This window comes from Delphinus delphis, chromosome 2 (assembly GCF_949987515.2).
Source record: "Delphinus delphis chromosome 2, mDelDel1.2, whole genome shotgun sequence".
Lineage (NCBI taxonomy): Eukaryota > Metazoa > Chordata > Mammalia > Artiodactyla > Delphinidae > Delphinus > Delphinus delphis.
In genome coordinates this window covers 110,001,360-110,027,090 of record NC_082684.1, presented here as the reverse complement: position 1 = coordinate 110,027,090, position 25,731 = coordinate 110,001,360, and the positions used below count along the sequence as shown (strand labels likewise).

At 41.2% G+C, this 25,731-nt stretch overlaps 1 protein-coding gene across 1 annotated transcript in view; it reads left to right on the top strand.

Moving 5' to 3' along the window:
* Window positions 1-480: 480 nt before the first annotated feature.
* Window positions 481-25,731, top strand: part of AGBL1 (AGBL carboxypeptidase 1) — a gene marked incomplete at its 5' end in the record, with an annotated part of 707,101 nt that continues 681,850 nt past the window's right edge. The window contains 4 exons of the mRNA XM_060002674.1: window positions 481-550; window positions 2,185-2,331; window positions 5,543-5,674; window positions 9,538-9,631. Of these exons, the coding sequence (XP_059858657.1) occupies window positions 481-550; window positions 2,185-2,331; window positions 5,543-5,674; window positions 9,538-9,631 (443 nt within the window). The remainder of the gene's footprint in view (window positions 551-2,184; window positions 2,332-5,542; window positions 5,675-9,537; window positions 9,632-25,731) is intronic.

Below are 25,731 nucleotides of genomic sequence, written 5' to 3'. Positions count from 1 at the left end.
CCATAAGTTTGTTTTCTATGTCTGTGAGTCTATTTCTGTTTTGTAAATAAGTTCACTTGAATAATTTTTTTTAGATTTTATGATATAACTTAGATATGTTATATCATATGATATATTTCTTTCTCTGTCAGACTCACTTCACTTAGCATGATAATCTCTAGGCCCATCCATGTTGCTGCAAATGGCATTATTTCCTTCTTTTTTATGGCTGAGTAATATTCCATTGTATATATGTACCACATCTTCCTTATCCATTCATCTGGACATTTAGGTTGCTTCCATGTCCTGGCTATTGTAAATAGTGCTGTAATGAACATTCAGGTGCATGTATCTTTTCAAATTAGAGTTTTCATCTTTTCTGGATATGTGCCCAGGAGTGGGATCGCTGGATCATATGGTAACCTTAAGGAACCTCCATACTGTTCTCCATAGTGGCTGCACCCTCACCTTCCTTCTTAAAAATGGCTGCCTGTGCTTTCATTGCAGAGCTCCTCTGACAGGGAGTCCACCCTGACCATCCTCCAGGTTCTCGGAGATCTGCTTTCCGTTGGTGAGTAAGCCATGCCCTCATCCCTTGTATGGTGGACATGGAGGCCTGCAGCTGTGGTGTCTCCCAGGGACCTGTGTAGCCTGGGGGTTTGCTCCAGCTCAAGTTTTCTGTGAGAGACAGAATCACCATGGGATGGTTGTACTTTGGGCTCTTCAGTCTTGTCACTCACCCTAAGGTGATCCAAACTTAGGAGGGAATTAGACTCTTGGTGGTGATTCTGTGATACTTCATTTCTGGGGACAAGAACCTCCAGCCCTCAGCAATTCGACCTGTTGCCTCCCCTGCTTCCCTCATCGTGGCCCATTTGGAGAGCCAGGTATTGGCAGCTCCCTTCATGTGTCCAGTGGAGACAGGAAGATGAGGCAGGAGCTGGACTTAGCAGAGTGGTCAGCCACTACATTTTCAGAGATAAGATGACAGAGGTGACTATATTGGCATCAACTGAGTTAACTGGGGCACGCCTCTATTAGCTCATTTCCATGTGAGGGTCTTGGAAAACACAGCTTCTTGGACATTCCAACATTTACTCAGTTTTCACTTCTATGTAGCCAGTCACATTGCATTAGAAAGACGTATTATCACCAAACAGACAATACCGAAGTGAATGTCGCTCCAAAGCCACAAACCCTCAGATTACAGATTCAGGAGGAAGGGTCCACTCATACTGAGGTTTTTCTATAGGCTGTGCTGCCCTCCAGTGGCAGGGTGGCTTCCCTTCTTCTGCGCGAGGTACCCTCTGTAGGTGAAGACCACTTGTCCTCTGTGGTAGTTCTGCCTTCAATTTGTCCAGTGGTGTCTGGAACTCTTAGAATGAAACCTTGGAGTTCTCCTTCTGAAATAGGTACTGATTATTGCCCCTTTAGTAGAGGATGAAAAATCAGAGGGTCTTCTTTGCTAATAATCTCCCACCCTGTTGGCCACCTTTGTCCAAGTGCATAGAGAGTCACGTGGGTCCCCTTCCAAGTTGAAATGTAATCACTGCTTCTGAGCTTATCCTGGGGCAAGATGTTTAAAACTATTCTTAGGTAGAAAGACCAATATACCTTACCCTAGCCCCAGACACTCTTCAAACTCCCTAGACGTATGATTAGATGTTTGTTTCTCAAGGGATTATTCTGGTTGTTTCCATATTTACCGCACATCTGTTACTGAAGGTCAGCACCAAATAATCATTAACACCATCCATGAAATTATTCCAGATAAGCTATCAAACCAAACCCTCTTGTAGATGATTGAAACGTATAGCTGAGGGGATACTGATCCCTCTTTAATTAAGTATATGATTATACATAAGCCTATATACATATTTCTATACATGCAACACAAGTGCACAGATACACTGAGACTTAATAGATTCTCAGGAAAGTAGATTTTAGGCTCCGCTTATTACAGCTGCTGCAAGTTCTGAAATATTCCATTATTTCTCCATTTCACACCCCACCCCCACCCCACAACCCTGGCCCCTTACCTAATAGCACAACTTTACACAAGTTGCTTCAAGAACTCCACAGTTTTCGTTTCTGGGGTGAAATGAACCAATCCTTGTTCTGTCTCTAGCTGTGGGGTCTGCTTTCTGTTCCAAGGAAATGAGGGTAGTTATTTGAGGCTCAGCGCTCCTCTGCTTTCCCTCTCAGGCACAGACCGGAGGATTTGCTACGTGATCAGCAAGGGTGGTAGCGAAGCCCTTCTGCAGACCCTGGTGGACACAGCCAGGACGACTTCTCCAGACTATGATATCCTCTTGCCCCTCTTCCGGCTGCTGGCCAAAGTTGGCCTACGAGGTACCCATACCCCTGGGACCCAAAGATGACTGAAAGGGCATCTGGGGATGTTATCATGAGAGCAATTTGGGAAGCTTTTGTGGGGGAGTACAGGGAGGAGCAACAGGGAGGTATAGACACCTTGGTGGTGATGGCAGGACCAGCCCCAGCCTCACCTGGAAGGTGAGAGTCCAGGAGAGGTTCGTAGATGTCAGCAAATCCAAGGTACTTAGGTGCTTAGGACAGGACCCAGAGCAGGCATGGACTACATGGGGCATGAGGCATATGGGGGACAGAGGGGAGATACTCCAAGGAGGTTTTCAATCACTTTAAAAATAAATGGAACATTTCTTCAAATAACATCTTATATGGAGGTTCGTTATGTAAATGCATTAATTTCCTAGGGCTGCCGTAACGAATTACCACAAACTGGGTGCCTTAAAACAACAGAAATTTATTTTCTCACAGTTCTGGAGGCCAAAAGTCTGAAATTAAGAGGTTAGCAAGATTGGTTCCTTCTGGAGGCTCTGAGGGAGAATCTCTTACATGCCTCTCTCCTAGATTCTGGTAATTTCCAGCAATCCTTGGTGTTTCTTGGCTTATAGACACATCACTCCAATTTCTGCATCCGTCTTCACATGGCCTTTTACTCTTGTGTCTTTCTTTGTGTCCTCTCCTCTTATAAGGATATTGGCCATTGGATTGAGGGCCCATCCAAATCTGTATGATCTTATCTTAAGTAATTAAGTCTGCAAAGACTATATTTCCAAATATGATAACATTCTGAGGTTCCAGGCAGATATGAATTTTGGGGCACGGTTTTCAACTCACTACAATATGTCACATAGAAGTGGAGCTTCCTTGGTTGAAGAGAAGATGGGGGTCTAGAATTCTTTCCACTTATGCCGTACATCCATTTCTCTTTCCTCGTAGAAGACTGAAACACCTCCCTACAACCGTAGAAATTTTTGGAGCACATTTGAAAAAGCCTGGGCACTCAGGATGCATGTAAACGTTGCAAATTAGTCCTAACAGTTAAGCTCCGATTGTGTGCAGTCTTACATAAATCACAGTCGAGAAGCTCAGGTCCTCCAAAAGTTGGATCTTTGATGCTCAGTGCAGGCAGCAGCAGCTGAGGGCACAGGGCTCTGGGATACTCTTTCCTTTCAATGTTTGGAGCTGTGATTTGAGTCCATTCTACATTTCACAGATAATGATTGAGACCCAGGTATCAGCCAGCACCTGCATGAGCATGTTCCAGACAAAACCAATAGAACCAATATTCACTGAATATCTTTTGAATATTCAACAGATTTTTACTCCATGTGTCCCAGGGCTGTGCACTGTTCTAGACACTGGGAACATCACTGTCACACAGACAGATAAGGGGCCTCTTCGCATGGGACTTACATTCAAGTGGGGAAGGGCAGAATAATTAACTAGATTAACTAGATAATAGCAGACAATGATAATTAACTAGATAATAACTGGAAGGAAAAGAAAAGGTGATGTTCCTCTAAGATGATGTGGACAGAGAGAGGTGACATCGGAGCCCAAACTTGAAAGATAAGAAGAAGTCAGCAAAACAAAGAGTGGGCCAAGTGAACTCCAAAAACAGACAGAAAAGACATGATATACACCCTGGTAGTAAATGGCAGAGGCTGGGAAGTCAGATCTGGGTTTTAGGCCTGGCTTTGACATTTATTAGCAGTGTGACCTTGGGCAAGTTACCATTGGGCTCTCATCTACAAAATGGGTCTCAGTACATAATTCTTGGGTTGCTGTAAGGATTAAGCAAGGTTGTATGTTGCCTGCTTAGCATGTGGCGCCAGAAGCTTGATGGACAAGAGTCATGTATGTTTCATAGGAGAAAGAGAGATGAGTGATGCACCGGGGCAGTGATTTTCAAGTTACGGACCTTGATATTATTATTGTCATAATTACACCTTCTGCCATTAAAGATGGTAGTCCTTGATATTGACATTCAAGCTGTCAGGGGCTGACCTGAACAGAACAGAAATGAGATTGGCTGCTCATGAATGGAGCCAGATAGGTATCTTTCTTTTCTGATAAAGGAAACGGGTCATATGAGTTCAGTCACAATCTCTTTGCCTTTTGGTGTCTTTTGGTCCAGAGATAAATATTGGTAAACGAGGTTTAGGATGTTGTCTCTGTTTTACTTATTTCCACCTGCTATGAATCTGGTAGGGACTGTATTCTTGCAAAAACAAACATGGTGATTTGGGCATTGCACTTTGGAAAGGACACAAACAAATGTGACAGGTGGCACAGTCACATATTATCCCTAGTGGGAGCCAGGAGCATAGAATTAAAAAATATTTTTCCCTTTATTTTTTATGCTTATTACTAATTATTAAATAATATTAATAATTATTAGTAATTATTAAAATAATAATGACTAACCCACAACACTGAATATCAGGTTATTTGGATCAATAATTTAGAGAAATTTGGGGAGAAAATTTTATTTTCTGAAATTATGTTTACATGTTTTATTATAAAGTTCTCTACCATATAGAAAGATGACCTCTTCTATACCTATCAGTTAGCTCTAACCATTGTTAACATTTTGCCATATTTCCTTAACCTATTTATTTTTATTTGAAATATTCTAAGGAAAATTAGAGATAACATTACTCCTAAATACTTTTGTGTGCATTTCTTTGAAAAGAGACGTTTTCCTATATAATCATAATACCATGGTCATAAATCTAACAAAATTAACAATGCATACATATTTATATTCATTCCAGTTTCTTCAAATGTTCCCAGCATGCCTTTTACAGACATGTTCAGAGAAGGATCCAATCAAGGTTCACACAATGCATTTGAATGTTATGTAACTTAAGTATCCTTACTTCTGGAACTGTCTTAAAGGAAGAAATTTATACCGAGCTAAACTGTAGCTCATGTTTGAGGACAACCAGAAATATTTTTACATATAGGGGGTGCAAGTCATACAACCCACAAGACTTCATGTAAATATTACTTGAAGAATAATGGACCATATGTATACCCTCCGTTAGCTATTTTGAGTCATCTGGCTCCAATGGGGACATACTTAGTAGCATTTTCTACTAGACCCGAAAAGTCTCATTGGCCATGATAATCTTCTTCACTCCACCATCTTTGCCTTCCTCTCCCCCACACATTATACAACCTTCAGAATTAATGTGAAACACAACTAAGATGGATTGATCTGTGTTCATAGATAAAAAGTTTGGACAGAAGGCACTGCAATTTGAAGCACTTGATGTGACATTGATTCTGGCGAGGAAAAACCTGTCTCACAGCCAGAACCTTCTCCACTGTCTCTGGGCTCTGCGTGTCTTTGCTTTTAGTGGTAAGCAACTCAATTGTGGCTCTCTGGGGGTGGCTTCCAGATCTGGGCTGGGACACCTGGAAACCATTTGGGGGTGTGGTTGGAAGGAGGGCATGGGTGGAGGACAAATGTAGTCCCAACAAGATAAATAAACCAGGAGGAGCCTCATGTTCTAGAGACCGTAGAGGTGAGAAGTTATTTCTTCATCTCCTTCTCAGCCTTGGAGAACTCTTGAGCCGGTGCTTGAAGTGAGAGATCCATATCGTTTTCCCTTGGGAGCTAAAACATTTTAGCACTCTACGTCTCTCTGTCAGTACTACGAGGTGAAAAAGACCTGTGGCAGGGGAAGGCAGACTTTATTCAGTCCTTATATCCAAGGCACAGAGCAATGTGTTACAGCTGTCAAGAGCGACCCTCACATCACAAGTCCCTGAAGTCACTCATTGCTCATGACATCCTTTACCAAAGTTTATCTCCCACTGCTTCTCAACATAGTCTTTCAGGTAACTTGATATATCATGGCACATGGGTTGATGTTATTTGCCATCTCCTGATTTGAATTATTTCTGATAATCATAACCATCCTGTATGTAGTCTCAGCATTTCATAGCTAAGAAAAAAGAAAATGAAGCTTAGAAGAATGAAGAAATTGCTTGAGTTCATACAGATAACTCATAAGGGCTAAGTTTCTAACTGCAAAATTCATGTTTATTCTACTCTTCATACAGATACAGTTATTAATAGATGATATTCTGTACCACCTATTTCAGTGTAAAGAACACGGACTTTTATTTCTCCTTTCGAAGCCCCTTTCCTGCAGAAAAAAAGTGACAACAATTTAGCTGTAATACTCTCTAGAGGAAAGAACATGAGCTTAGAGCCAAGAAGACCTGGGCTTGACTCTGACTTCATTTCTTAAGAGTCATATGATGTGTGCACTTAACCTGTTTAACCTCAGCTTCTTCCTTTGTAAAATTACAGTTGTAATAAGAGCTCATAGACTTAGTGGTTAGGATAAGTAAGATCATGTTCACGGGTAAGTTCGTCACATAATAGTTGCTAAGTAAGTGTTAGTTTTTCTTCTCTGCTCTAATCTTTTCCCTCAGTCCTTTGAAATAATAGGAATCACACACATAAGGGGAGTAAACAGGTGGTGACCTTTTTCCGTAACTGTCCTCAGAACTAACAAAATATTAGGGACATATTTCATTGGTTAACTCCATGAGTAAGCATGGAAGACCCATCAAAAGAAAGTATTTCTAGGGAATAACGAGACAGATGCTTGACTCCGTGTTCACAGACAGAATCTCCACTCACACTCATGTATGTTGAGCAGAAAATCAGAGAATATTTGAGAGAGGCTGAAAGAATCTGTCCAAACCCATCTCTAATAAAGGAAAATCTAAGTGAGAAGTTGTGGCTTTGTATAAAGGACAACTCTTATTAATGAGGAGGCAGAAGGTGTGTCACCCCCATTTGGAACTCGCCAGCAGCACGAGATTTGAAGTATCTTATTTTGGTTTCGTAAAGAATAGTTAAGATGAATAACTTACTCTCATTATATATATTGATTATAGAGATCTTGAAGAATTCCTTCAGCAGGGAGCTCTGAAAAATGCTGAGATTTGCCTGTGGGTATGAGGAGGTGGCCATGTGTCTCCTATTCTAAGACAACATTTATTGTATGAACTGTTTCATAAGATATTAAAAAAAGGGCTTCCCTGGTGGCGCAGTGGTTGAGAGTCCGCCTGCCCATGCAGGGGACATGGGTTCGTGCCCTGGTCCGGGAGGATCCCACATGCCGCGGAGCGGCTGGGCCCATGAGCCGTGGCCACTGAGCCTGCGCGTCCGGAGCCTGTGCTCCGCAACGGGAGAGGCCACAACAGTGAGAGGCCCGTGTACCACAAAAAAAAAAAAAAAAAAAAAAAAAAATTAAAAAAAATACGATCACTCTCTACACATTGACTTTACTGATGAGAGGCAAGAGGAGTTCATGAAGCTCATGGGTTGCTGTCGCTTTGGTGAATTGTTAGCCACTGTTGAATGTTCCAGCAAGTTTTCTAAACAGCTCCTATCTGCAGAAGGAATTGGCTGGAACCATAATGGGTCTGTGACAGCCAGCGAACCATTCGGCAGCTCTCAGATGGCCGGTGAGGTTGCTTATAGAGCTGCCAGAGGTCTAACCTTGGGCAGGCATCCAGCATGGAAGAACTTAGTGAGGACTTTTTATTGTTATCCTCTGTCAGTTCCAAGTCTAAAGTCTCCCATGCTAGAATTCATGCTCTTAAAACTATTTCCTCTCTAACTCTACTTAATACTAGAATTTTGCTGAATTATTTGCCAGGAGTTTACTCCAGCATGTTTTGCCAATTTAGAAGTAAGGACTGAGTTAGTAGCCATGGGAAGGGAAGATTGATGGGCAGAACTAGGATGCCAAATTCTTGAATTTTGATCCATTCAATGACTGCCTGTACTAGCCTCAGGAGGGACGAACGCATAGAGGATATTCCAGGAACACGCACTCCTGGTGATAACTAAGACATCAGCCTCAGTCTCTATCTGGTGGACTTTACTGAGCTGAACTATATTAGAGACTCCAATTTTCCATTTTTCCTCCTTTCCTGAGGCTTGGAGCAAGCCAGTATAAGCCTCCCTTGTTTTTATCTCTTTGCTTCTCCCTGACCCCCTTGTTTCCACTCATATTTCCTGGAACAAAGCTGGTACAAAGCACAAGGCATTCATAGGTCTCTGTTTTACTACAACAGTACAGTGAAGGAAAGGAAAAAGAGTCACACCTTGGAAGATAAACTTCTTTCCTTCTCCCACTGAAAGTTTTGCCTCGGGCCAAGATTCCATTTTGTATCCTGTGGGTTCCTCTTATTTTTGACGTGATCAGAGCTCTTCCTAAAGTGAGCTGAGTGGAGTGAGGTGCTGGGAATATTGCAGAGTGGCTGGGGCATCATCAGAGATGAGAGGTTTTGTATCCAAAGTACTTATCGGAAGCCACCAGGATGACCACCTACCCCTTTCGGTCTCTTTCTATTATTCAGATCTATCACTCTGTTTTTATAGCCATCCAATTGGGCAAAAAGGCAACAATTTCTGGTAGTTACCTCTGAGCAGGACCAACTGATTCTTCCTTTGCCATTCTAATGGATAGAGGTATAGTCAAGCCTTAGCCTTTTAGTGATGGGCGATCTGAGTGCAAAAGTTGTAGGGGAACTTGGGACCGGGGTGCAACAAAAAGGGCACTATCTTCTTTATTAGGTTGCTTCTTGAAGTTTTAAAGAAGTCAATCCAAGTTGGATTGAAACTTATCCCATCCACTTACGACTTTTCTTCATTGTGAAGTCTCCAAACAGCAAAATACGTCTAAGAAAGTGTTTTTTAAGATACTGGCTGTGTGTGTGTGTGTGTGTGTGTGCGCGCACGCGTGCGTGTGCGTGTGTGCGTGCGTGTGTGCGCGTGCGCACGCACACGTATGTATCATATAGGAAGTCGGTGGTGGGTGAAACAGCTTGAACTTAAGTAGTTGCCAGAAACCCAAAGATCTGCTTACAGAAAAAATCTGCTCGGCAATTGCCTTGGCTATTCTGATTGACGATACAAAGGAATAGGGCAATGGGCCACCAGAAAATGAAAAACATAATTTCATGGCTTGGGACCCTTTTGAGAAAGAGATAGTGTGGGAAGATAATGTGTGCTTTTCAGATAATCTTTAACTTCCAAGCCAGGGATAAAAGACCATAGAATTTCTCTGCTTTTAAGTTGCCTTTGGTAAGAAAGGTGATGGACCTCCCCTATCTTTTAGGCTCATTCTGTAATGCTGAAAATAATGCTTGGTTCAGATGGGTCAATAACTAGTGTGCTTTTGTCTTTCTCAGTCACCACAGGAGCCATGCTGGGAATTAATGGAGCGATGGAACTGCTTCTCAAGGTCATCACCCCTTATACCCAGAAGCGCACCCGAGTAATCAGGTACAGAGCAATTTTTAGTACTTTTGTCTTCTTTGTAGTAGATAGAGATATGGGAAGGGTCTTATAGATATTCTCTTGGTGCTTCCAGTTCACTGAGCGATGACTTCCTCCTTGTAGATATGGTACTATGATTTTATCCTGTCTCAACTCTCATCCCTCCCCACCCATGCATCATTGCCTCGGATTGTCACAACAACCTGAATGGATATAATATCATCTTCATTTTCAGATGAGGGAACTCAGATGTGGAGAGAGTCTTATCCAAGGTCACAATGCTAGAAAAAGGCAGAGTTGGGATTTGAATCCAGCCAGATCTGTCTGACTCAAAAGCCCTTGTTTTTTGCCTGAAGCCTTCAGGTATCTCTTTTAATCACAGACTCTACCATAGTGAGTACAGCCCTTAAAAGACAGTTCAGACATGATAGGGAAAGGTGATGCTCTCAGGGTTCCTAAATTTCTGATATGAAATTCTGATTGTGTGCTAGTTTTGAGATGTGTTTTTATGATTGGAAAGTGAAACTCAGCTATTCTCCCTGGCCCTGCCTCCTGGAGTGGAGAGAATTGAATCACAAACTTAAAAAAAGGGAGATGGTCAGAGACGCAGGCTTTAGAGATATTTGGAACCAATAAGATCCATCATTTATGGGAGTGACTCAGCGAGGACCTTGAAAGAATATTAGAAAAAATTCAGCCAATTTCCAAGATATATGGGGTCATTTGGCAAAGTAGCATTTCCATGACCAGCCATGAGATTTTCTGCATCCCAGCATCAGTCGTCAGCTCATCTTCCACCTGATTATTTTTCTCTTGGGTCACCACAATAATGCCATTATCATCCATTCTCACCTGCAACTCTCTACACCAGCATTTCCTAGAGTGAAAAACATTATATCTTGGTTAAAAAAAAAAAAAATTCTCATCAAATATATTGAGCAGTACTGGGTTAAACAAAGTTAGGTATATTTCTTTACTGTAAGACTTCTCAAAGCCTTCATAAAGCCAACACACATTCAGAATGTTCAAGATGGGTATGTAGTATATACCCTTTTCCAAAACTAATTTGGTTAGGGAACTATTTTTGTTTGCAGACCACCTTTTTTGGGGGGAGTTGGTGTTGCATGTGCCTCATTTGAGAAATCTCTTCTCTGAAGTGCAAATGTATTGCAAAATGGGATTCAGCTACATTCTGTCAAGGGATCCTCATTTAGTTAAGTATAGAACTTCAGAGTCACAAGCTCAGTGACCAAAGAAATGAACTTTCTTGGTTTTTCTGAAATTATATTTTATTTCCCTCTTAAACTTCCATTATTCATTTTGAATATGTTTGATTTGGATATTTCGGTTTTGATCGTGGTGTGTAGGCCTTTGCTGCTGACATATGCAGTCTTAACGTGTCCTTTGGTCAGCAATCCATGAGCCATATCTTTTTGCCTTACTCACCAGGACTCTTCTAATCTGCTGTTGTCTCCATGTATCTCTTCGGCAGCTCAGGAATGTTTGGTTGCCTACCCTACATCATGTGAAAATCCAGTGATGTCTCCTGGGCCCATCCACATACCAGTATCACACAGTACTCACGCGGGTACCATGTTGTTTGGAGAGCTCCTCTAGGCAAGCCCTTCCCCGCTTACCTTGGCACTAGGCCCTTCCCTTCTGGGATCCTGATAGCTTTTATTGTCTTCCCTATTCAGATTGAGCTAGGGGGAGTAAGCAACAAAGCACAGAAGCCCCCTTCTCAGAGACTCTTGCTAGTTGCCAGCTCTATTGCTTTTTTTCTCCTGGAAAGTAACCCCAGGGATAAACAGGGGTAGATGTTTCTGATGACAAAATGACTCTTCAGGGACCTCGGGCATATTTCTGCATTTCTGGTCTATTCTGTAAAAGTTAGACAAGATGATTCCCCTTCTTTATCCAAATGCCAAATTAAAACCAAACCTCCATCGGGGAGAGGCTTTTCCACCAACCATTTCGATAGAGCTGTCATTGCCATGGCATTTATTATGTGCTCTGCCCCATGCTAAGCTCTTAGCATGCATTATCTCATTTGATCCTCTCCTCTCTTCTGCGAGGCAGGTGCTATTACTCTCCCCAATTTTACAGGGAAAAAAAAAATTGAAGCTGAAAGAAGTTAAGTAACATGCCGGGATTTAAGTGAAAGAGCTGGAATTTAAACCCTGTCTGATACATGAGCCTTAGCTCTTAAACCACCACCGGAGTACCTTACACAGTCTATGTCCAGCAGTTGATTTCTAAACCACCATATATAAGACAATCACAAGCGGTTAAACTTTGTTTAAATTTCTGTTACCTAAATGTATGTTTCATCTAAACGCACATACTCATGGACCAATTTGCTTAATGATAGGGGGAGTCTTTCTCCTCCATCGTATGGCTCTTTCCTCCCAAAGGCAAAATAAATGTCTGTTCCCTCTGCTTTTGAATTCTTTCTCAAAGCTGCCTTGTTTTCTGCCTTACCCCCAGCCTCCAGCAGCAAGACAAGAGCAAAGGTGCTAAAATCAGAAGACCCGCCTTGTCCCCCTCTTTCTAGCTGATTCCTTGGCGAGTCATTTATCCTTTCCTAACTAAACTGTTACATTTCTCAAAGTGTGAATATCAAGTCCTACCTCTTAGGTTTGTTGGGGGCATTAAGAAATACTGTGCCAAAAATCTTGGAAGCTTTAAGGTGCTTTAATATTGTTCCTCGTTATGAATATAAATGCTGTTGGGTACTTGGCTGCCTGCTTCAGATCTGGCAGCAAAGCTAGAGGCGAACACGCAGATGGGAAGTTTCTGCCACTACTCACCTTCTCACATGAACTCCGTTTCCCAAATAGTAACTAAGTTGTACCCCAATGAGTTCTACTCAACTCGACTTGGATGCCAGAACTTGTGGGTTTGAAGGGGTCTTTCAGGGATGAAGTAACATGTCAGGGGACGTGAATAGCTTTACTGAGTGTCAGCCTCCAAATGCTAGCAAGCCCCGGGAGAGTTATTCTTGGATGCCTCTGTAGGAACAGATGCCCAGCGTTGTGTCACTATGACTCCTCCCTGCCCTGGAGATTAAACCTGCCCTATTTCTCTAGCACAAACCTAAAATTAGTGATGCAGCTGTCCTCCAATAAAACCCTGTCTCCAGATAGTACTCAGGGCAAGATTTATGACAGAGAAACAAACCGCACACCTTCTAGAGACAAGGGGCATGCAGAGCAATGTCACTCACCCTCTGTGGCCTTGTGCCAGCCCTCACTCTCAGGGGAGGTGGCTATTCCAAGCCTTCCTCACTTCCCAAATACCCATGGTGCTGGCAGAGTCTTACTGTCATAGATTTGTGTCGGCTTGCACCTGTTCCTTCATGACCATTGCTTTAGTCTGAGCAGTTTTCTTCAGACCTAGACAGCTCCTGTAGCCCTCCCACTGGTATTTCCTGACTTCAAAGCAATCAAGATTGTGTCCCTATCTCCATCTCCATGCTTCCCTTTTAGTCCTCCTCTCATCTTTCTTTCTATCCAGCTACCCCTGCACCTGGGATGCCCTGTCCTGTTCCAGATCTTTCCTCATGTGCTTCCCTCCCTCTGGAAGGGCAGCCCTGCCTTATTGAATGGCAGAAGCTGCCCCCATTCTTCAGACCCCACCTTATGGTACCTGCTTCACCTCACCAGACAAAAGGAATTTCCCCTCCTCCAGCACTTTGTTCATATTTTCCTTTACTATATATCAGATTTGACTCTGTACCATGTTGGCGTGTGTGTCTTCTCTCCCATATAAATTCTAAACCTCCTAAAGGTAAAAGTCAAATTATATTTATCTTGCTGTTATCCATTGGTCCTACCCAAGTGCCAGGACCATGGTAGGCTCTTTCAATTCAAAAGAAATTCTTCAATTAAAAAAATTTTATATTTTTTGAATAACCTATCTAATGATGAATAAAAGCCAACATTTACTGAGTGGGTGCTATAGTAGGCACTTCATATTTATTATCTTATTATTTCTTGGTACCAAGCCAACTTCACATTTGAGGTTCTATCATGTCTACACATGTCTGGGAAATGAAGTAGCTGAACTTTCTTGCATGAGGGACTGAGGTGCCTTGCGGGAGGGGACTCATTCTAGAGAATGAGAAGCAGCAACCGTCAGCTTGAAAGAGAACAAAGTCTCACTGGAGGGGGGTCTTTTGTCTCTTACTTAGAGTTGTCTGGGGAAACTGACTGAGATTGGCAGAAGAGAAAGATCTATGTTTGAGGGGATGTGATGGGCAGCATTGACATTCAAATTTTGCTTCCTATTTGAAACAGAGCTAGGCTTCCAGTATTTGGTCTGATAATCCATTCGGCTGGAATTTATGGGGCTTTAGAATTTATGGGGGAGCTTTTTATAGAATCAGGGAGGGAAAAATGACACAGGGCCAGGGTGAGCTAGCTCTTGCTAGCTTGCTCTACTGTGAACAAGTTTGTTTATCTGCACCAAAGCTGTCTTTGAGCTTTCCAAATTCACTAAGTAGAAAAATTTTTTGAGGCAAAGATGAATTGCTTGTCTGTGACTGACTCATCTTGTGACCTTAGAAGAGTCTGTGTTTGTTCCATGTCTCAACACCTTCTGTACCTTTGTGCCCTCATTTCCAGGGTGGACCTAAGGGTCTTGGTAAAAATAATGACAATTTCCACTGTCTGTCCACGTAACTATTTCCAAAGCGTGGCCAACATTTTCACATGGTAATAGTTAACCCAACCTTTGAAGCTGAATTATCAGCTGTTATCATTGGTTTATTTCCCAGGACTTTAAACTCTGTTGGCCTCTCTTGCCTCAAAAACATCAGAGTCAATCAGAAATGGGTTGAGTCTTCCTAGCAGAGGTTGGACCTTGAGCTCCATTGTATTCCCTGACCATTGCACCATCCTTTGAGAAAGGGAACTCAGGACATCCATGAGCTGAGATGGTTCCTTCATCCTTCATTTACAGTTTCTCTGGAGCTTTCCCAAGAAGGCAGGAGGTCAGGAAATGTGCTGTTCAGGACCTTGCTGGTCTAACCCTCACAGAAGACAGCATTTCCAGTATTCACACCCCCTCAATGTCCTCTCAGGCTTTCAGCAGGGCTCTCATGCTGTGAGTTATACTCATCAGGCTCAGGAGTTCCTGGGTGCCTGGGTTTCTATGAGGTCATGGTGTTCAGAGGCTGTGTGCTTTACCTGGGCTCAAACACTTCGACAAGAGGAGAAGAGGGATGTGTTGGGTCTTTAGCAAGCCTCATAAGCAAATTCTTCAGCTTAGTTTCTTGTTGTCTGTGCGTAGAATAGTTTTAAGTGATCTTCTCCCATCAAAGTCCTGATCTCAGGGCATCTCTGGCATTTGAGCTTTGGCTGAGTTCAGGATTACTAGGCATTGCTTCGTTGACAGCTCTTTATGGTGATTTCATCTTCAGTTTGTAAGCTCTAAAATATGTCCTGCACCTCTTTTCCCTTCCCCCAAAATCCCTACTTTTTTTTTCAGAGCCAGACCTTCTGGGCTTTCTCCGACCATCATACCATTCCACTTTTTGGATGAGTGCAGACTCAACCAAAGCTAATGCGTTCCCTGAGATCATGAGCGATTGGGTGACTTTTGTCATTGAGACAAAGAAGCAAAATCTCCTGTTTTTCAAAATAGCTACTGAATTTCTCCCTGGGTGTTCATTTTCCCCTTACCCTCCCATTAATGGCTTTGTGACTTTTGCTGTTCTCTGTTCAATATAATTAGACTCTGTGGTCTCCAGAGCAAGGGCTCACATTGGGGTTTCAGAAACCGTGTGCTCCCGATCACTTGGACTCAGATACCTTGGAACAGGAACAAAAAAATTCCACCCCAGCCCTACAAGTACTTCTATTGGGAATGAGCAACACAGGCTCAACTTACTGACAGAGTGATTAGTGCGTTTACCACCTGACTCCAAGCCTGTAGTTGATGGTGGAATGAATAGTTTCCTACATATATTAAACCTTGGTGACTAGGTTTGTTGGTTTAAATCCCTCTCATCTTTTTTGGGAAGCCAGTAATCCCTCCCTGATTAGGGCCAGTCATAGATATTCAAGTCATAGGATCTAAAGTTGGAAGGTCCTGAAGGATCTGCTGGTCTAGCTCCTTCATTTTAAGACGAGGTGACTGAAACTCTGAGACTGAACTAAGCCCTCTAACCTAATTTCAAGACACTATTCATTTCTCTAAGATGCTCTACTGTATAATGAAAATCAAACTTGCCTTGAAGTAGGATTTTTAACATTTATTTGACAACATTGTAAGTGTCTGTCTTGGTGCTAGGCACGGGGGTTTGAAAACAGCAGAAGGTGGACCCTGTCTTTCAAGTTGGTGACAGTCTATGGCAACAGTAACAGTGCAGTGTGGGAGGAACTTTCTGACTCAGTGTTGGGCTTATGAAATGGACTGACTTCCTGTTCTGTGGAAAGGTCCTCATCATGCCTTTATCTGGAAATGCCCTTAGAGCTGAGCCAGAAGGACTTCTGTTGTGGGCCCTGTTCCTTAGGAGGCCCAGGACTTTAGAGAGCCTGCCTGGAAATGTGTAAAGTACTCCTTTGGGCCTGAGATGGGCTTGGGTGGGCAGTGTATCAACAGGGCTCCAGTCTGTTCCTCCCCCTTCAGGGTGCTCTCTGATGCCCTAACACCTCAGTGAGGTGGACTGGATACCTTGAGGAGGAGAAGCTCTGGAACACATGCATATGGGGCTGTCCTGAGACTCCATGGCCAGTCCTTGATTCAAGGGGGATGATCTGGCAAGGAGATCACTCTTGCGGTCTGGTGTGGTATTTTGTCCTCAGCATGACATGAGATGGGGCAGACGGAACGTTGCTGACATGCTGATTTTGAGTGCATCCAGTTGTTTGTATAGACAGAATCCCAAAACAAAACAAAACTAAACTAAACTTCCTGGGCCTGCATACCCTAGGACGGTCATACGTGCCCTGCTTTGCCGTGGTGAGGGTTCTCTACAGAAACTCCATTCTCATCTTTATCTGCTGAAGCCAGTTGTGCCCATATCTCTTCATGGATTTGCCTCCATTTCCACTCTGTAGACTGGAGGCAGGCTCTTAAGAATTTTCACTTTCCATAGAAATTAATCTTATAGCCCAACCTGACTCAGCAAGGAGCATTTGCAAAGAAGTTTGTATCTTCCTGTAAATCAGGTGGGAGAGCCCAGTTCAGGACACTGGTCCACAAGAGACCTCCCAGCTCCACATAATATCAAACAGCGAAAATCTCCCAGAGATCTCCATCTCAACGCCAAGACCCAACTCTACTCAATGACCAGCAAGCTACAGCGCTGGACACCCTATGCCAAACAACAAGCAAGACAGGAACACAACCCCATCTATTAGCAGAGAAGCTGCCTAAAATCATAATAAGGCCACAGACACCCCAAAGTGTGGACCTGCCCAGTAGAAAGACAAGATCCAGCCTCATCCACCAAAATACAGGCATTAGTCCCCTTCACCAGGAAGCCTACACAACCCACTGAACCAACCTTAGACACTGGGGACAGACACCAAAAACAACAGAAACTACGAACCTGCAGCCTGCAAAAAGGAGACCCCCAAAACAGTAATTTAAGCAAATGAGAAGACAGAGAAACACACAGAAGATGAAGGAGCAAGGCAAAAACCCACCAGACCTAACAAATGAAGAGGAAATAGGCAGTCTACCTGAAAAAGAATTCAGAATAATGATAGTAAAGATGATCCAAAATCTTGGAAACAGAATGGAGAAAATACAAGAAACGTATAACAAGGACCTAGAACAGCTAAAGAGCAAACAAACAGTGATGAACAACACAATAAAAGAAATTAAAAACTCTCAGGCTTCCCTGGTAGTTCAGTGGTTAAGAATCTGTCTGCCAGTGCAGGGGACACAGGTTCAAGCCCTTGTCTGGGAAAATCCCACGTGCCGCAGAGCAACTAAGCTGGTACACCACAACTACTGAGCCTGCACTCTGGAGCCTGTGAGCCACAACTACTGAAGCTCACATGCCACAACTACTGAAGCCCGCGTGCCTAGAGCCCATGGCACGCAACGAGAGATGCCACTGCAATGAGAAGGCCACGCACCGCAACAAAGAGTCACCCCCGCTCGCCACAACTAGAGAAAGCCCACACACAGCAAAGAAGACTGAGCACAGTGAAAAATAAATAAATTAAAAAAAATTCTCTAAAAGGGATCAATAGCAGAATAACTGAGGCAGAAGAACGGATAAGGGAACTGGAAGGTAAAATAGTGGAAATAACAACTGCAGAGCGGAATAAAGAAAAAAGAATGAAAAGGATTGAGGACAGTCTCAGAGACCTCTGGGACAACATTAAACTCACCAACATTCGAATTATAGGGGTCCCAGAAGAAGAAGAGAAAAACAAAGTGACTGAGAAATAATTTGAAGAGGTTATAGTTGAAAATTTCCCTAACATGGGAAAGGAAATAGTTAATCACATCCAGGAAGCACAGAGTCCCATACAGGATAAATCCAAGGAGAAACACACAAAGACACAATTAATGAAACTATCAAAAATTAAATACAAAAAAAAATTAAAAGCAGCGAAGGAAAAATAACAAATAACACACAAGGGAATCCCCATAAGGTTAACAGCTGATCTTTCAGCAGACACTCTGAAAGCCAGAAGGGAGTGGCAGGACATATGTAAAGTGATGAAGGAGAAAAACCTGCAACCAAGATTACTCTACCCAGCAAGGATCTCATTCAGATTTAACGGAGAAACTAAAACCTTTACAGATAAGCAAAAGCTAAGAGAATTCAGCACCACGAAACCAGCTTTACAACAAATGATAGAGGAACTTCTCTAGGCAAGAAACACAAGGGAAGGAAAAGACCTACAATAATGGACCCAAAACAATTAAGAAAATGGTAATAGGAACATACATATCGATAATTACCTTAAATGTAAATGGATTAAATGCCCAAACCAAAAGACGTAGACTGGCTGAATGCATACAAAAACAAGACTGGTATATATGCTGTCTACAAGACACTCACCTCAGACCTAGGGACACATACAGACTGAAAGTGAGGGGATGGAAAAAGACATCCCATGCAAATGGAAACCAGAAGAAAGCTGGAGTAGCAATTCTCATATCAGGCAAAGTAGACTTTAAAACAAAGACTATTAAAAGAGTCAAAGAATGACACTACATAATGGTCAGGGGATCAATCCAAGAAGATATAACAGTTGTAAATATTTATGGACCCAGCATAGGAGCATCCCAATACATAAGGCAAATACAGCCATAAAAGTGGAAATCAATAGTAACACAATCATACTAGAGGACTTTAACACCCCATTTTCACCAATGGACAGATAATCCAAAATGAAAATAAATAAGGAAACACAAGCTTTAAATGGTACATTAAACAAGATGGACTTAATTAATATTTATAGGACATTCCATACAAACACAACAGAATACACATTCTTCTCAAGTGCTCATAGAACATTCTACAGGATAGATCATATCGTGGGTCGGAAATCAGACCTTGGTAAATTTAAGAAAAGTGAAATTGTATCAAGTATCTTTTCTGACCACAACACTATGAGACTAGATATCAATTACAGGAAAAAATGTGTAAAAAATACAAACACATTGGAGGCTAAAGAATACTACTTAATAACCAAGAGATCACTGAAGAAATCAAAGAGGAAATCAAAAAATACCTAGAAACAAATGACAATGGAGACACGACGACCCAAAACCTATGGGATGCAGCAAAAGCAGTTCTAAGAGGGAAGTTTATAGCAATAAAATCCTACCTTAAGAAACAAGAAACATCTCAAATAAACAACCTAACCTTACACCTAAAGCAATTAGAGAAAGAAGAACGAAAACCCCGAAGTTAGCAGAAGGAAGGAAATCATAAAGATCAGATCAGAAATAAATGTAAAAGAAATGAAGAAAACAACAGCAAAGATCAATAAAACTGAAAGGTGGTTCTTTGAGAAGATGTACAAAGTTGATAAACCATTAACCAGACTCATCAAGAAAAAAAGGGAGAAGACTCAAATCAATAGAATTAGAAATGAAAAAGGAGAAGTAACAACAGACACTGCAGAAATACAAAGGATCATGAGAGATTACTACAAGCAACTCTATGCCAATAAAATGGACAACCTGGAAGAAATGGACAAATTCTTAGAAATGCACAACCTTCCAAGACTGAACCAGGAAGAAACAGAAAATATTAACAGACCGATCACAAGCACTGAAATTGAGACTGTGATTAAAAATCTTCCAACAAACAAAAGCCCAGGGCCAGATGGCTTCACAGGTGAATTCTATCAAACATTTAGAGAAGTGTTAACACCTATCCTTCTCAAACTCTTGCAAAATATAGCCGAGGGAGGAACACTCCCAAACTCATTCTACAAGGCTACCATCACCCTGATACCAAAACCAGACAAAGATGTCACAAAGAAAGAAAACTACAGGCCAATATCACTGATGAACATAGATGCAAAAATCCTCAACAAATTACTAGCAAACAGAATCCAACAGCACATTAAAAGGATCATACACCATGATCAAGTGGGGTTTATCCCAGCAATGCAAGGATTCTTCAATATATGCAAATCAATCAATGTGGTACACCATGTTAACAAATTGAAGGAGGAAATCTATATGATCATCTTAATAAATGCAGAGAAAGCTTTTGACAAAATTCAACACCCATTTATGATAAAAACCCTCCATAAACTAGGCATAGAGGGAACTTTCCTTAACATAATAAAGGCCATGTATGACAAATCTACAGCCAACATTGTCCTCAGTGGTGAAAAGCTGAAACCATTTTCATAAAATCAGGAACAGTACACTCTCACCACTCTTATTCAACATAGTTTTGGAAGTTTTAGCCAGAGCAATCAGAAAAGAAAAGAAATAAAAGGAATCCATATCAGAAAAGAAGAAGTAAAGCTGTCACTGTGTGTAGATGACATGATACTATACATAGAGAATCCTAAAGATGCTACCAGAAAACTACTAGAGCTAATTAATGAATATGGTAAAGTAGCAGGACAAAAAATTAGTGCACAGAAATCTCTTGCATTCCTATACACTAATGATGAAAAATTTGAAAGTGAATTTAAGAAAACACTCTCATGTACCACGGTAACAAAAAGAATAAAATATCTAGGAATAAACCTATGTAATGAGACAAAAGACCTGTATGCAAAAAATTATAATAAACTGATAAAAGAAATTAAAAATGATACAAATAGATGGAGAGATATACCATGTTCTTGGATTAGAAGAATCAACATTAGGAAAATGACTCTACTACCCACAGCAATCTACAGATTCAATCCAATCCCTATCAAACTACCACTGGCATTTTTCACAGAACTAGAACAAAATATTTCACAATTTGTATGGAAACACAAAAGACCCTGTGTAGCCAAAGCAGTCTTGAGAAAGAAAAGCAGAGCTGGAGGAATCAGGCTCCCTGACTTCAGACTATACTACAAAGCTACAGTAATCAAGACAGTATGGTACTGGCACAAAAACAGAAAGATAAATCAATGGAACAGGATAGAAAGCCCAGAGATAAACCCACGCATATATGGTCACCTTATTTTTGTTAAAGGAGGCAAGAATATACAATGGAGAAAAGACAGCCTCTTCAATAAGTGGTGCTGGGAAAACTGGACAGCTACATGTAAAAGAATGAAATTAGAACACTCCCTAACACCATACACAAAAATAAACTCAAAATGGATTAAAGACCTTAATGTAAGGCCAGACAGCATAAAACTCTTAGAGGAAAACATAGACAGAACTCTCTATGACATAAATCACAGCAGGATCCTTTTTAACCCACCTCCTAGAGAAATGGAAATAAAAACAAAAATAAACAAATGGGACCTAATTAAACTTAAGAGCTTTGCAGAGCAAAGGAAACCATAAACAAGATGAAAATACAACCCTCAGAATGGGAGAAAATATTTGCAAATGAAGCAACTGACAAAGGATTAATCTCCAAAATTTACAAGCAGCTCATGCTGCTCAATATCAAAAAAACAAACAAGCCAATCCAAAAATGGTCAGAAGACCTAAATAGACATTTCTCCAAAGAATATATGCAGATTGCCAACAAACACATGAAAGAATGCTCAACATCATTAATCATTAGAGAAAAGGCAGTCAAAACTACAATGAGGTATCACCTCACACTGGTCAGAATGGCCATCATCAAAAAATCTACAAACAATAAATGCTGGAGAGGGTGTGAAGAAAAGGGAACCCTCTTGCACTGTTTGTGGGAATGTAAATTGATACAGCCACTATGGAGAACAGTATGGAGGTTCCTTAAAAAAGTAAAAATAGAACTACCATATGACCACACAGTCTTGCTACTGGGCATATATCCTGAGAAAAGCATAAATCAGAAAGTGTCATTTGGGCTTCCCTGGTGGCGCAGTGGTTGAGAGTCCACCAGCCGATGCCGCGGACATGTGTTCGTGCCCTGGTCCGGGAAGATCCTATATGCCGCAGAGCGGCTGGGCCCGTGAGCCATGGCCGCTGAACCTGCACGTCCAGAGCCTGTGCTCCGCAACGGGAGAGGCCACAACAGTGAGAGGCCCGCATACCGCAAAAGAAAAAGTGTCATGTACCAAAATGTTCATTGCAGCTCTATTTTACAATAGCCAGGACATGGAAGCAACCTAAGTGTCCATCATCAGATGAATGGATAAAGAAGATGAACCACATATATACAATGGAATATTACTCAGCCATAAAAAGAAACAAAATTGAGTTATTTGTAGTGAGGTGGATGGACCTAGAGTCTGTCATACAGAGTGAAATAAGTCAGAAAGAGAAAAAACAAATACTGTATGCTAACACATATATATGGAATCTAAAAAAAAAAAAAGGCCACGAAGAACCTAGGGGCAAGATAGGAATAAAGACACAGACCTACTAGAGAATGGACTTGAGGATATGGGGAGGGGGAAGGGTAAGCTGTGACAAAGTGAGAGGGTGGCATGGACATATATACAGAACCAAAAGTAAAATAGATAGCTAGTGGGAGACAGCTGCATAGCACAGGGAGATCAGCTTGGTGGCTGGTGACCACCTAGAGGGGTCGGATAGGGAGGGTGGGAAGCAGGGAGATGCAGGAGAGAAGAGATATGGGAACATATGTATATGTATAACTGATTCACTTTGTTATAAAGCAGAAACTAACACACCATTGTAAAGCAATTATAATCCAATAAAGATGTTTAAAAAGTAAATAAAAGAAAATAAAGAAAATGAAAGAGTCAATGGCTAGAAAACATTAGTCTGCCATTGAAAAAATTGAATTATTATATATCAGGTTTGAATTTTTTTCAAGTGTTACATAGTGGGTGTTCAATAAATGCCAGCGGAATAAATGAGCACTGTTGTTTTAATTTGTCTGAATTGCACTCTTTTAACCATTTATTCATTCAATAAATGTCTTAGGTATTTATTATCAGCAGAGATGTGTGGGCTTTAAGACGAAAATACATAGTCCTTGCCCCTTAAGGCACTTACAGATACATGCACAATAAAATAAATAATATAATGGCAAGATGTTCAAAGAAGGAGGATCTTAGTCTTGCCAGGAACTGTCAAGGAGGAACTCACTAAAAAGGCAGCTTTTGGTTTGAAATAGGAAAGGATTTTCGAAGATGTAAGATTATAAAAGAAGAACCCTCCAGGCAGAGGCAGAAGCAAGTGCAAAGACAAAAAAAGCAAGAAAAGATGGTGGGTTCATATGTGGCTGGAATATACTGCAAGAGTGTAGGGCAGGGAGCTCACCCAAATTGATTTGGAACACTCCAATATCTTTTTGGTTTTTTAAAATAATCCTCTATTTAAAATTTTTTTTACAAATTTTATTTATCTATCTATCTATCTATCTATCTACCTATCTTGGGCTGCGTTGGGTCCTCGTTGCTGTGTGCAGGTTTCTGTAGTTGCGGTGAGTGGGGATTGCTCCTCGTTGTGACGTGCAGGCCTCTCATTGCGGCAGCCTCTCTTGCTGTGGAGCACGGGCTCTAGGCACATGGGCCTTAGTAGTTGCGGCTTGCAGGCTCAGTAGTTGTGGTGCACGGGCTTATTTGCTCTGCGGCATGTGGGATATTCCGAGACAAGGGCTCGAACCCATGTCCCCTGCATTGACAGGCAGACTCCCAACAACTGTGCCACCAGGGAAGCCCCCGATATCTTGATAGCAGTAAAAGAATGGAAATACATAATTCACGAAGAGGAAATAGAAAAACCAATAATCTCATGAAAATATTCAATTTGCCCAATAATCAGAGACAATTTAGATCAAGATACCAGTTTCACAAATCAGAGTAGCAAAGATTTTTAAAAATAATATTGTTGGTGAGGATTCAATAAGATGAGCACTCATATATGCTGCTAAGAATGTAGATTGATAAAACCTTCCTGAAAACAATGGGATGATGTATATCGTTTTTTTTTTATTAAGTTTCCATTTCTTAAGCATTTCTTGAAATCTGTCCAGAATATCATTGAGAAAGGTGGATGAAGATTTGTGCACAAAAATGTCAATCGCGGTATTATTTATAATTGAAAATACTATAACCAGAAAGTCTGATAACATGGGATGCACAGTAAAAGTGATATATTTATACATCATAATATTATGTAGCAACATACAAAAAATAGATTACAGATGATGTTTACCAGTGGTACTAGCTTATGACAAGAAAAAAAATAAGGTTCAAAATACAGAATGGTCTCAACTATGTAAAAAAACATGCATACAACTTCTGTTTCAGGCCAAGATGGAAGAACTAGGATCACATTTATCTTCCCATCTGAAAAAAATTGCAGATAAAATATATTTTAAAAAATGTTTCAAAAGATACTAGACATCAGGTAATGAATAACAGTGATCCCTGGGAGATGCACCTTAAATTATACCAGTTAATGTCTTAAGAGAGTTTCTGGTTTGCAGTGCAGGAAGGGGAACCTCAGTAAGCCTGGTGGATGGCCTGAGTTGAGGAGACAGAGTTGAGGAGCTAGGGCTAGAAGTATGCAGACGCCAAGGTGTTTAGAATCATAGGCCAGAGTACTGGAAGAAAGAGAGCTGTGCAAAAAGAAAGAACTCTGGAGAGCTTCAGAGGTTCTCATTCAAGTATTCAGCTAGATGTTGGTCAGTATATATTATACTTGTTGGGAAACTGCTCAAAGCCAGGGAAAGACCACCTGAAAGGAATGGAGAAAACAATGCCTGGTGCTCAAACAGGGCTGAAAATAATGCTTGGTTTTACAAAGCAGACTGGAGAACCTCGTGATTTGTGGGGCATTGGGTAGAGTGCACAGAAGAGTATTACCTCCGTAGTAGGGAGGAGTGAGCTCTAAACGCAACACTGCTGTGGCCCTACTTATCAAATATTAAAAGAAGACCTGGAAGGATAAAACTCTCCAAGAAACTTAACTGCATCTCAGGACCAAGATTCAGAATATTTATAGCAATACAAAAATATTCAGCATTCAACAAGGTAAAGGTTATAATGTCCAGAATCCAGTAAAAAATTATCACAGGAAAATACTACTCGTGATGAAGAGATAAATCATTAAATCAAGAAACAACCCAGAACTGAGATAGATGTTAGAATTCTCAGGCAAGAACATTAAAAAGTGATTCTAACATATGTTCAAATGTTAAGTAAAGATGCAGAAGATATTTAAAAAGACTCAAATTGAACTTCTAGCGATGAAAGGTACATTTTGCAAGAGGTTAATATGCTGGACTGAATTAAGGCAAATTGGACATGGCAGATGAAAAGATAAGTGAACTTGAAGATATAGCAAAAAAAGTTTCCAAAATGAAGTGCAGAAAAAAAAAAAAATAAGAAGAGAGCACCAGTGAATCAGGGGACAATTTCAAGCAGCCTAATATACATATGATTGGAGTCCTTGGAGAGAGGAGAGACAGGTAAGAACAGAAAAAATATTTGAAGAAATGATGGTTTAAATCTTTTAAGTATCATGAAACTATAAAGTCAGAGATTCAAGAAACTCAATAAATCACAGGCACGAGGAACATGAAGAAA